At 41.7% G+C, this 13,234-nt stretch overlaps 1 protein-coding gene across 3 annotated transcripts in view; it reads right to left on the minus strand.

Annotated features, from left to right (window-relative positions):
- The window catches only part of VOPP1 (VOPP1 WW domain binding protein), a 139,601-nt gene that overhangs the window by 90,094 nt on the left and 36,273 nt on the right, over positions 1-13,234 (minus strand). For all 3 annotated transcript variants that reach the window (XM_027573801.2, XM_027573799.2, XM_027573800.1), the window contains exon 2: positions 1,920-1,978. In XM_027573801.2, coding sequence (XP_027429602.1) covers positions 1,920-1,978 — 59 coding nt within the window. The remainder of the gene's footprint in view (positions 1-1,919; positions 1,979-13,234) is intronic.

A 13,234-nucleotide genomic window follows, 5' to 3' on the forward strand; every position in this document is an offset into this window, starting at 1 on the left:
CACTCAAATAAGAGCGTGACTTTACTTTCTAATTTCTAGAACCCGCCCTCACCAGTGGTAAAGAGATGTGAAAGGAAACCAAACCAGGAGACAAACCACACTCAAGACAAGAACAGGGCTTGTCTCTGTGCTGTCAATACAAAAACCTTTCCCAAATATGGAAGGAATAAGTAAATGAATAAAGGCAAAAACAAACACGCAAACACAAGAAGAGCAATGACCTCCAACTCCCAAACTCTAAAAGACCAGGAAATTGGAGCACCTGGGTGGCTCAGTGGGTTAGGTGACCAACTCTTGGTATTGGCTCAGGTCATGATCTCAGGGTCCTGAGACTAAGCCTGCCTCAGGCTTCACGCTCAGCAGGGAGTCCGCTTGGGATTCTCTCTCTTCCTCTGCTCACATGCTCACCTGCATGCATGCTCTCGCTCTCTCAAATAAATAAATAAATATTTTTAAAAACCACCAGGAAATGATTCATCAGCTGATCTACAAAACAATTTGAGAAAGATTTGTTTTCAGGGGCGCCTGGGTGGCACAGCCATTAAGCGTCCGACTCATGATTTTGGCTCAGGTCGTGAGATTGAGCCTCATGTCAAGCTCTGTGCTGGGCGTGGAGGCCGCTTAGGATTCTGCCTCTCCCTCTCCCTCTCTCCTCCTCCCCCCCCCCACCCCGTTGTGGCACACACTCTCTCTAAAAAAACAACTAAAGTTTACTAAGGAATATACATTGTTCTAAGAACCAGAATATTTTATCTTCACGTTATCCCATAACCATGTTTCTTCAAGCTGACAACTCTGTAATTAAAGTCCTTATGCTGCTTTATTTTCCAAGTGGGTTTTGTCTTTTTGCAGCTGTGGAGGCCTTCTGCCAGGACTCCTCCAATGTGAGGCATCAAGGACCCCTGCTTGTCAGTATGTCCCCATTCACAGGCAGGCAACATTTCTCCTCCTATAGTGGTTTCTTTCAGATCAGAAATTCCACAAGAATGGCAGGTAACAAAAATGTACATCTTGGCCAATTAAGAAATAACATTCTTTGCTACTATTATGTATTTCCTGTCCAATCTCCTTATATGCTAAGATATACAGTGCTTCTGCTCTAATACAATTACATACATTACTGAAAGATCTCATGTTTTACAGAATTTACTACCAAAAAGAAGTTTCAGAAAAAAACTGGTTTGGGGCATTCCTCTCAAAACCTGTGGAGCTTCAAAACACACACACAAAAAATAATAACTGGTAACCTGGAGAGTTAATCTGACCACCTAGGCAGGTGGCTGAGCATAGCCAGTGGCTAACTCAGCCAATATTATAAATAAATAAATAAATAAATAAATAAAAATAAAAACAACAGGGGTAAAATACAATAATGCTTTAATTAGAGCAATACTGGCAGACACCCAGGCACAGGAAGAAGCATAACCTGCTCTGAGCCAAGAGCCATGAAAGGCTAACTGTCCCTGACTAGGGAGGGGGCCCAGGGCCAGGTAGCCTTTCTGATTACTGTCAACACACACATATGCACACACACACTCACAGCAACGGACCCTTTTCCTATCCAACTCAAGTTCAGAATTCTACTCCCCCTACACTCATCCCCTTTGCCTAGGAAAGTCTGTATACACCAACACAACTCTGGCCCTTTTGACCAATTATGTATGAGTGGACATGTCTCCCAGGACAAAGCACCTGGTATTTCATGCTGTCCTCAGAGTAAGTGATCTGAGCCGACTAAAGTGTCCTTAGAGAGGCTGCCTGCACATTTGTGAGCAGAGGCAGGTGAAACCAAGGGTGATGGCCTCCACAAACTGAGTTTTCCCCCATCCTATAACAAGTCCTATAACCTATGAAAGAAATAATTCCCAGAGAAAGACGTGACCACAGAATCAAACCAACAGAAAAATGCAAATACTTACATATAATATGTTGGATAGAGTCCTTCAAAATACCAGCAATGTTTTTTGGCCTCTGTGCACTGAAAATAGAAGAAAAACTGTCAGTGGAAAGTCATCTGCATATTGTTAAGATCTGACAAAAAGACACAAGGACGGGTGAATTGATATACCTTGAAGTGTGGAAAACAGAGGGTTAGGGGAGACAAGAAATCAGAGGGAGATCCATCCCCACGACGACTTTTTTTTTTTTTAAAGATTTTATTTATTTATTTGAGAGAGAGAAAGCAAGAGAGAGCGCACAAGCAGGGAGAGGGGGAGAGGGAGAGGGAGAAGCAGACTCCCCGCTGAGCAGGGAGCCCCACGCGGGGCTCGATCCCAGGACCCTGCGCTCATGACCTGAGCCAAAGGCAGACGCTTAACCGACTGAGCCGCCCAGGCGTCCCCATGATGACTTTTTAACTTCTTTAATTTTTTAAAAGGGAAGAAAACATGGGAAAACATCAATTTCCCTATAATTTTTCTAGGCTTTTATATCCCTAAAAATATGGGCATGACCAGTTCATTAAAAAGGTAAAAACAACCCATTTTCTTAAATTCATATGGTCCCATATTTCAAATATCTAAAATATGCTAAAAATAAAATATGACAAATATTTCCATTTTCCCCAACTGTCATTTTTGAAAAGTATTTCCCACAGTTTTAACATTTCTAGATCTTTATATTTCAGAGTATTCCAAAAGCCATATTCAAATCACAGCTCTCCTGGTGGGGATGTACATGTGCAGGGCTTCGTAAATCAGGATTCACTTGCCAGCATCCAGAGCGCCCCCGCCCTCGTTCCCAGGAAGTAGAAATGGAGGAGGACCAGGAAAGATAACAGAGCCTCCCCAGTGCTTTCCAAGGAAGTCTGACACTGGACACGGAGGGCAGAGCAGGTGTAATGCGACCCTGGTGGACTGGACTACCTCACGCACCTCCAACAACCGAGAGTACGTGCACCAAGTGCTGAGTGAGAGCTCCAAGCAGAAACACTCTCATGGACCTGCACAAGATTTTTCTAAAATTCTTCAGCTTGTGCTATCATTTTTTTCAATTCACAACTTCCCACATTCATGATCCAGTTCATTGGACCCTATGTATAAACAATAGCTTCAAAATATTATAGTGCAAAGCCACCAGCAGGAAAACAAGGAAAGGCATAATGAAAACTAAGCTTTCTTTGGGCAAGGCAGGGGCTAACTGCCTCACCCAACCCCCCACCCCTGGGCATCCTTCCTCTGCCTTTTCTAGCCCTAGCAGGTGGATGGCAATGCCCTCCTGCAACAGTCTTCCTGACAGTTAAAAGGAAGTTTCAGAAACAGACCCCAACTCTAAAGCAGAGTGTCAAGGGAAAGGTGAATGCAAATATTATGTGTTACACTGGCTAAATCAAATGGGTTATGAAAAGAGCGTGAAACACTGGGTTTTTTAAAATGTGCTTCAGGACACTCAGAAACACACTCAGGCAGCCTGAAGTGACCCAGTTTTATTAATGGAAAATGAGTTTAATTTAGACTACGTTAGTTCTGCCCAGTTCAAGAAATGAAGTTCAGACAACCAAAGAAATCAATTTATTTAGGCAAGGAAGAGCAATTTCAGGTCTCTGCCCTAAATTACAATTCATTTCACTAGCGTCCTCTATGATAAGCTGAGAAACCAGGTCGTTCTTCCAGGTAGCATGTTAAATGTTTCTTCTTTATTCTCCATCCCTACTGGAGATAGGCACACTTCTCTTTGAACTTGACACCTAACTCTCCCTAGACTGTCCTTTGACTACAGGATGGCGGAAAGAAAAGCCAATCAAGACAGAGGATCCTGCTCCCAGATCTGCCATGACCAGGCTGACCAACTCTGGGAAAGGCAGTGCTCCCTCACCTCAACACCCAGCTGCCTGCATGGTGGTGGTATGTGACATACACAGAGGCGTCTCTCTCTAATACATAAAATCTTTAAAAAGAAAAAAAAAAAAAAAAGAAAATTTTATGGTCACGCTTCCTGAAACAGAAAACACCTTGAGAACTGAGCTACCTACCACTAAAACATAGTTTCATTTTATCGTTACTTGGAATTAGTTTAAGCTTTTGAAATGTGCAACTATCCAGGCAACTTCTCATCGTTTTTGGTAGCTGGACTTTTACAACGGCTTTCTTAGTAAGGAACGTTAACACTGTAATAACACACACACATATTATACTTCACTAAAGGTAAAATGGGGTATTATTCCATTTTACAGCTGGATAATAGGAAGAACACAGAGTCACATACTTCATTACTCAATTGAAAACACTGAATGAGGACTAAGAAGTCCTGGGAATTTTCATTGTTGAGCCTTTCCTTCGCTAAACGCTTGTTAACTGAACCCCAGGTGTCAAAATCAGCTTGCACACCAATCCAAGAGCCTGACAGTAAGACTGAAGATTAGGTTCCATAGGATAGGAGGTGGAGAGGAAGATCCCTATTACAAACCACCCAGGGTTGAGAGCCAGGTTCTGCCAAGTGTAAGTCTACCGGCAAACCCTATAAATTCCAGTCCCCAAATCTAGCATAAGCACTGGGATTCAGGGCAGAGCCAGAGAGCTGGAACTTCGGATATGTGGTCAAAATGAGAGTTTGTGAGGGATGCGTAAGGGGGAGGGGGGCTTCCAAAGCATTCCCAAACAGTGGTGGGCTCTCACGAGTGACCTAATGAGCAAGCAGAGGGGTGGATATGGGGAGAGGCAGAAGAAAGGCACTGTGCTAGGGTCCCCTGGAAAAACATCCAAGTCAAGAGGAATGGATGTATCCGTCCCACAGAAGAAAGATGAATCAAAACCTAGAGAGCTGGGTTCTCATGCTGAGAATTTACCAGCCATGGTGCCAGTCAGTCTGGACCTCAGCCTTCTTATTTTTAAAACAGGACAGACTCCCTTCTGTGCTGAATTTATAAGATGGCTTTATAAAGTAACCGAGATTGAATGCATCAAATGCCTGGCCAGATCAGGGTATAGTTCACTGAATCTCACACCCAGCCAACAATTCTATCTCTAAATGTGTGTCCTGAATCAAGCTTTCCTAATTCTCTGCAACAAATGACTTCCAAGTCTCATTCTACTGTGATTACCTATCATCTAAAGAGAAGCAATGCTTCCAAACCTCTTGAGGACAAAGCTTCTATGTATCTAGTACCTTACATTTGCATGGAAAGTTTTCCAAAATCACCCTAAAATAAACAAGCCCCTCTCTAAAAAAAATTTAAGTATATAAACTAAGGGGAAAAAAAAAAAACCTTTTCAGGGTCACGTCCACCCTAAAAGCAGGCCTACCCATTCTACCATAGTTACTGCCGTGATGCTATCATGAGTTCCTAAGGATTGGCCATCTACTGAAACAGAAGATATATTTTGTTAGGAAAGGTCAGGTCAGCTGCTCTCTGTTAGTGATGGGGCATCCTCAACAGCCAGGGTGCTCTAGGGTTCTGGGTAAACAGTACACTCTCAATGCACTCATAACGTAATACTCCTTCCATGTGTACAACGAAAGTAATAATAAGCATAACCATCTATTTCTCAAAGAGATCATAAAGAATAGCAACAATTTATAAACTATTAACAAAGTAGAATATGCAGGATTGTGAGAACCACGTCGTGTAAGGAGCCATTCAATCGAGGGTAATCTAAGAGTTAGCCTGGAAAGGCTTGTAAGACATCTGCAGTCAGGGAAGAATCCCAGTGATCTATTATTCAAGCACTAGGATATTTATAAAAGTAGTTGAGCTCTCCTAAATATAGTCATCCATATTGAGCCAGGATCTAAGTAAGCCCAAGGAACAAATCCTTGCTAATCCCCAACAGTAATATAAATTATTCTATGCCCATCTGTGCTGAATACAGGAGGCCCCAGACACCACCGTTTAAAAAAAGGGCACACCCTTCTCCTGATCCAAGGTAAAAGAAAGGTTGCACGACAGTAATAAACGGGTGACTCTGAGAGAACTGAAGCTGTGACTTGGGGACACACCCAAGTGGAGAGTTAAGGGACGAAAGGATTCAAAACACTATGGATTTTATCGGAATTCCACCCTCTCTCCTTCTGTTCAAAGGGCAGTGGAGCAGGATCTTTAAATGAGTAGCAAACTGGTAACCTAGTGCTTCACTAACAGAACGAATCCCACTGACACCTGGAAAGCAAGGATTCTTTTTTTTTTTTTTTTTTAACTTACTTCACTAGTATGTCCTGGGCAAATAAGTTCACAACTTGCTTCAAAATGGAGGGAAGGCCCTAGGAGGACCAATTTGATGACTCTCTTTGTCAAAGGGGAAAGATGCCCTGCTGCGCCTCAGTGCTGCCTTCTCACTCATCAAAGGCTGAACTTCAGACACACGCCCCAGGATCTAGGCTGCAGCCAGTTCCAGCCCAATTAGAGTGGGCACTGACACTCAGCACAGACTCTGAACAAAGGGAGCCTCCTGGATGCTGGCAGCATTGGTGCTCAGGACCAGGGACAGAGGCAGAGGGCGGGGGAGAGTCCTTGTTGAAGTGAGGGCAAGAATTTATGGAGGCAGTAACAGGTAATTTTTAGTAACACATAATGTATTATTGGTTTCAGGAGTACAAGTCTGTGATTCATCAGCCTTACACAATTCACAGCGCTCACCATAGCACATACCCTCCCCAATGTCCATCACCCAGGTAATTATAGCAAAGTCTCTGAATTTCAAATAATATATAGGAGTGAACATGCTGGACTAAAACAGGAGTAAAAATTCCTGTATTGGAATTTTAATCAACTCCCTAAGTGCTAATTACTTAATCCTTTGGCGTATGGACATTTTCTTTTTCAGAACATCTCATCTCCAAGGAACGTTGATTTTTTTAGAAATAAGAGTATGAGGCTTCTCACAAGCATCATTTATTAAAGGAAAGAAAGATGAGAAACTCTTTAAACAATAGAAATAAAAGATCCTCTACTGTCTTACAGAAGAAATCAATCAGCCATTCCTATATTGCCAGCAAATAATCATTAGAGATGTAGCACTGTCTAAAGATTCTAGGGGCACGTAGACAAGACACAAATCAGGCCCAGCTGCATATCCCTGGGAAAATTCTGCGGACTCTCATAACTTATTCTGAAGATAGTCTCCTTATTAGCTTTATCTGCTCAACGGAAGAATGGTAGGGGAGCTTCATCAAGGTCCTTAATGCAAGTAGGAAAAAAATCCTCATCTCCAGGAAATGAAAATTAATCAATAACCAAAATTAAAAGGCAGACAATAGAAGAACCTATCCAAATATAATAAAGTTAATATCTTTAAGCAATAAAGAGCTTATATAATAAGAAAAAGATAAATATCCCAATAGGAAAAAAATAAAAGTAACAGATATAACAATTCTTCAGAGAAGAAACACAAAAGGTCGATAAAGCTATTTAATAGATAAAATCCACTAGTAATAAAATAAATGTAAATTATAATGGTACGGTTTTCACTACCAAATTGTTAAAAAGAAAAAACAACCTAGTATCAACTGTTGATGAGGGTATGAGGGAAAAGACATATCACATAATAGTGTTGGAAATATTGTCTCAGGAAGACAATTTTTCAGTACATATCAAAAAACCTTGAAATGCGCTACCCAAAGCATCCTACACATTCAATGCAATCCCTATCAAAATACCATCAACATTTTTCACAGGGCTGGAACAAACAATCCTAAAATTTGCATGGAACCAGAAAAGACCCCTAATAGCCAGAGGAATGTTGAAAAAGAAAACCAAAGCTGGGGGCATCACAATTCCTGACTCCAAGCTAAATTACAAAGCTGCGATCATCAAGACAGCAGGGTACTGGCACAAAAACAGACACATAGATCAATGGAACAGAACAGAGAGCCCAGATATGGACCCTCAACTCTATGGTCAACTCATCTTTGACAAATCAGGAAAGAATATCCAATAGAAAAAAGTCTCTTCAATAAATGGTGCTGGGAAAATTGGACAGCTACATACAGAAGAATAAACCTCGACCATTCTCTTACACCATACACAAAGATAAACTCTAAAAATGGATGAAAGACCTAAATGGGAGACAGGAATCCAACAAAATCCTAGAGGAGAACCTATGCAGTAACCTCTTCGACATCAGCCACAGCAACTTCTTTCAAGACACATCTCCAAAGGCAAGAGAAACAAAAGCGAAAATGAACTTTTGGGATTTCATCAAGATAAAAAGCTTCTGCACGGCAAAGAAAACAGTCAACAAAACATAGAGGCAACCCACAGAATGGGAGAAGATATTTGCAAATGACACTACAGATAAAGAGCTGATATCCAAGATCTATAAAGAACTCAAACTCAACACCCAAAAAACAAATGGGCACAAGACATGAACAGATATTTCTCCAAAGACATACAAATGGCCAAAAGACACATGAAAAAATGTTCCACATCACTTGTCATCAGAGACATATAAATCAAAACCACAATGAGATACCACCTCACACCAATTAGAATGGCTAAAATTAACAAATCAGGAAACAACAAATGTTGATGAGGATGAGGAGAAAGGGGAACCTCTTACACTGTTGGTGGGAATGCAAGCTGGTACAGCCACTCTGGAAACCAGTATGGAGTTTCCTCGAGACATTAAAAATAGAGCTACCCTATGACCCAGCAATTGCACTACTGGGTATTTACCCCAAAGATACAGATGTAGTGAAAAGAAGGGGCACCTGCACCTCAATGTTCATAGCAGCAATGTCCACAATAGCCAAACTGTGGAAGGAGCCGAGATGTCTTTCAACAGATGTATGGATAAAGAAGGTGTGGTCCATATATACAATGGAATACTACACAGCGTTCAGAAAGGATGAATACCTGCCATTTACATCGACCGGCATGGAACTGGAGGGTATTATGCTAAGTGAAATAAGTCAATCATAGAAAGACAATTATCATATGGTTTCACTCATATGTGGAACATAAGAAACAGCACAGAGGACCATACGGGAAGGGAGGGAACACTGAATGGAAGAAATCAGAGAGGGAGAGAAACCATGAGAGACTCTGGACTCTGGCAAACAAACTGAGGGTTGCAGAAGGGACGGGGGTGAGGGGATGGGGTAACTGGGGGCTGGGCATTAAGGAGGGCACATGATGTGATGAGCACTCGGTATAATACGCAACCAATGAATCACTGAACACTACATCTGAAACTAATGATGTACTATATGTATTAAGTTTTAATGCACCTACTTAAGGTTTGGTTAACAAAATCATAATACATCCAAAAGATGTATCAGTAGGCATATACCATCAAATTCTAGAAAAATATACAATTGTATGGAAGCACTTTGCTAAGAAAAATAAAGCCAATAAAATAGCATAACTGGGATTGCATATAATTGTTATACATCACAGGAGAGAGGAAATAATATATAAAGATATATGCCAAAGTAATGACAATAAGTTACGTTTTTGGTGGCATTAGAGAGGATTTTTTTCATTATTCATTTTGGTAATCAAATTTCTAAGTTTTCTCTATGTAATTTCTGTATGGAACATTTTGTTTCTAAATTTCTGTTAAATTTTACTTTAAAAAGCAGATCACTGGGGCACCTGGGTGGCTCAGTCAGTTGAGTGTCTGTCTTTGGCTCAGGTCAGGATCGTAGGGTCCCGGGATCGAGCCCCTCATCGGGCTCCCTGCTCGGTGGGGAGCCTGCTTCTCCCTTTCCTCCCTGCTCATACTCTCTCTCAAATAAATAAAATCATAAATAAAATCATAAATAAATAAATAAACAAACAAATAAATGAATAGATAGATAGATAGCAGATCACTTACAGCCTAATAAAGAAGTGGAGAGTGGGCATAAAGAGACATTTAAAATGAGGAAATATAATTGGTTAACAAAAGTGAACATTATTCTACTACAAATTAAATAAAAAGTAACAGATGAACAAAGTTTGTGAAAAATAATATACAAAGCTAGAAAGGGTGTATTGAAACAAATACTCATACAGTCAGCAATTAAAACTGTATTTATAAAAAGTTTAACATCATGAAAAATGTTCATCTTATGCAGTCATTTTAAAAACATTATATACATTTAATTTTAACAATGTAAAAAAATATGTATTTTTTTAGGAAAAATGGGACAGTACAAGTCTAAATTTATAGTGTTATTTTGGGACAGTGTGCTTTCTTTTGGGTTACTTTGCAAAAATCTCTACCTGAGCCTTAAATTCTTCTAACAATATTCAGAAGCTGTTGTGGCATGATGCAAAGGGCACGTGAGTCCTAAATTAGTTTAAAAGACGGGATCCACTGAAAGACTCAAGACCCTTAGGCACACAGGCATTCCTAGTCATGCCATTTGAACACAAGAGTTCTGAAAAACATGTTATTTTTTTAAAACAGTTATCAACATAAAGTATAATTTATGAGACAGTCATGGGATCCAAGTTCTAGCTCAACATGAGGTTCAATATATATACCATTATGTCGGAAAACTTACACTCCTATGTTTCTCCAATACTCTCCATGACTCACAACACTTCTGACACCAGATGTGTGGGGGCTTTCCCCGCACCACCAAGCAACTCCGTGACACCAGCTGGGTGTCCTACAATTTAACTCAGTTCTGACACTGTGTAGCAGGAGACAGCATTAGATCACACAGGTCAAGGGTTCAGTCCCACAAGAGTGCCCCTTCCCACCTTCCCCCTTGTCCCTTGGGCTTCTGGTCTACTGGCTATAGATCAGAGGTTCCCACAACCCCCTCCTTAGGTTCCATTAGTTTGCTAATATGGCCCACAGAACATTTTACTCACTAGATCGCTGGTTTATTATAAAAAGATATAACTCAGGAACAGCCAGAAGGAAAAGATGCACAGGGCACGATAAAAGGAAGGGGTGTGAAGCTTCCATGCCCTCTCTGAACACACCACTCTCCCCAAATCTCTATGTGTTCACCAACCCAGAAGTTCTCTGAACCCAGTCCTTTTGGGTTTTTATGGAGTCTTTGTCACGTAGGCATTAGTGATTAAACCAACAACCACTGGTAATCATTCAACCACCAGCCCCTTTCCCCTCCTGGGGAATCAGGGGAAGGCCTGAAAATTCCATCATATGGTTGGTTCTCCAGTCAACCAGCCTCCCCATCCTTAGATGCTTTCCAAAAGTCAAGTCATTAATATAACAACAGATGCCTTTACTGGAATGAAAACCAAATACGTATTTCTTAGCATAAATCACGGTATCATAACCATAAACGTCACCCACCCATTTTCAATGCACAGTTTGGCGAGATTTTAGAAATTTATATACTTTGTACATTCAACACCACAATCCAGTTTTAGAGCATTTCCATCACCCCAAAATGTTCTCTTTTCCTTCTGTAGTCGATTCTAGCTCCTATCCCAGCCCCAGGCCACACTGATCAGTCCTTTAGCTTTGTCTTCCCTTTTCCACAAGGTTCAATTACATGAAATCATAAACTTATAGCCTTTTATGTCTAGATTCTGTCCATCTAGTTGTTAACTAGATCAGCAGTGCACTCACTGCTAGTGCTGAATACTATTCCATTGAATGAATGCACCACATTTTGTTTATCCATTCATCTGAGTTGTTTCTTTGTTTGGGCTATTGTGAACAAGGTGCTATGAATATTTGCATGCAGATACATCTTTATTTCTTGGACACATACCCAGGAGTGGACCTGCCAGGCCATCTGGTGACTCAATGTTTAGCTTCTTGAGGAACCTCCACACTGTCTTCCTCAGCAGCTAAACTATCTTCCATTCCCACCTGCAGTGTGTCAGGGCTCCAGTTCCTCCACAGCCTCACCAACAGTTGCTATTACCTGGCTTTTTTATCTCAACCATCTGATACTCTACTGGTATCCTGTTGTGGTTTTAGCTGGCATTTCCCTAAGGACTAATGAGGTAGAGCATCTTTTCACTCTATCTCCGTTTATGCAATGCCTACTCTCCTCCGGGTACTCTTCGTATGGAATCTCACCGAACAGCCTAACAACCCTGAGAGTTAGGCGGTGTGTGTACTTACAAGCGCGTAAATGAAGGTCTCAGATAGGTGACTTCACCTGGCAAGGTGACACAGGAAATGAGCAGAAAGTTGGGGTCTGGATAAGGTCTGCAGGTTTCTAACGTCTGTGCATTTTTTTCTGGTGAGGTACAGATGTGTCACAATAATTCATAATCCCAGTCTTAGTTAATGTCTGTCAAATCTCTCTCAGGGAGCCGGAATGAGATTTATCTCAGGCCTTATTTCATTGCCTCGAAGAAAACTAAAATGACGACTGAAACCACATGAAAGACCCCACTTCCAGGGCGCCTGGGTGGCTCAGTCAGTTAAGTGGCTGCCTTCGGCTCAGGTCATGATCCCGGGGTCCTGGGATTGAGCCCCACGTCCGGCTCCCTGCTCAGCGGGGAGTCTGCTTCTCCCCCTCCCTCTGCCTGCCGCTCTGCCTACTTGTGCTCTCTCTCTCTCTCTCTGTCAAATAAATAAAATCTTTAAAAAGAAAGACCCCACTTCCATCCTCCCCAAAATAAACTTTCCGAGTCATTAGAAATTAGACCTTAGAACACCCCTCAAGTCTCAGCACTATCACTGACTGCATCTCCAAGAGCAAAATAAAAGACACGAGCACTTAGCAGCGTGGCCAAGACTCGGCCAACCCGCCACAAACCACCACAAACCCAAGGAGCCCAAAGCCTGTCCAGGGGCCAAACCAACCACCTTCACGCTCAGGAAGTGTTCTTAGCTGCTAAAAAGACACAGAGGTGCTACTTGCTAGCACAGCACAAAGGGAATACACAAGCTGCAGCCAAAAAAGTTTATGTGACAAATTTTCCAAATGCCACGAAACATCATTCATTCAAAAAACTGATGACTGGGAGATTTAATTAGAATGGTCTGAAAGCAGTGATAACAGATGGAAATAGTAGAGCTACTGTTATCTGCTGGCAACAAATGAATATAATCAACCTTAGTCACGGACCCAATTCTAAAAAAAACATGGAGCAGAGATGAAACCTTTGGATACTCTCCCTCAGGGCCTAACCCAGGAAGGGCCCCCCTTTCAACGTGACTCCAGAGGGCAAGAGCTAAGTCATGAGAAGGTCAACAGCTCGGCTCGGCAACCACCTGCTCTATAACGTGGGCACCCTGCTTGGATGCCATGTATCACAGGAAGTGACTGAGCATAGTGAAGTCAGTCGTTTCCAACCATCACACATTGCCCCCCAAATGGATAACACACACACGCTTAAAAAGGCCACTCTTCTCCAGTTGGGCCTAAATCT

This window comes from Zalophus californianus, chromosome 12 (genome assembly GCF_009762305.2).
Source record: "Zalophus californianus isolate mZalCal1 chromosome 12, mZalCal1.pri.v2, whole genome shotgun sequence".
NCBI classification, from domain to species: domain Eukaryota; kingdom Metazoa; phylum Chordata; class Mammalia; order Carnivora; family Otariidae; genus Zalophus; species Zalophus californianus.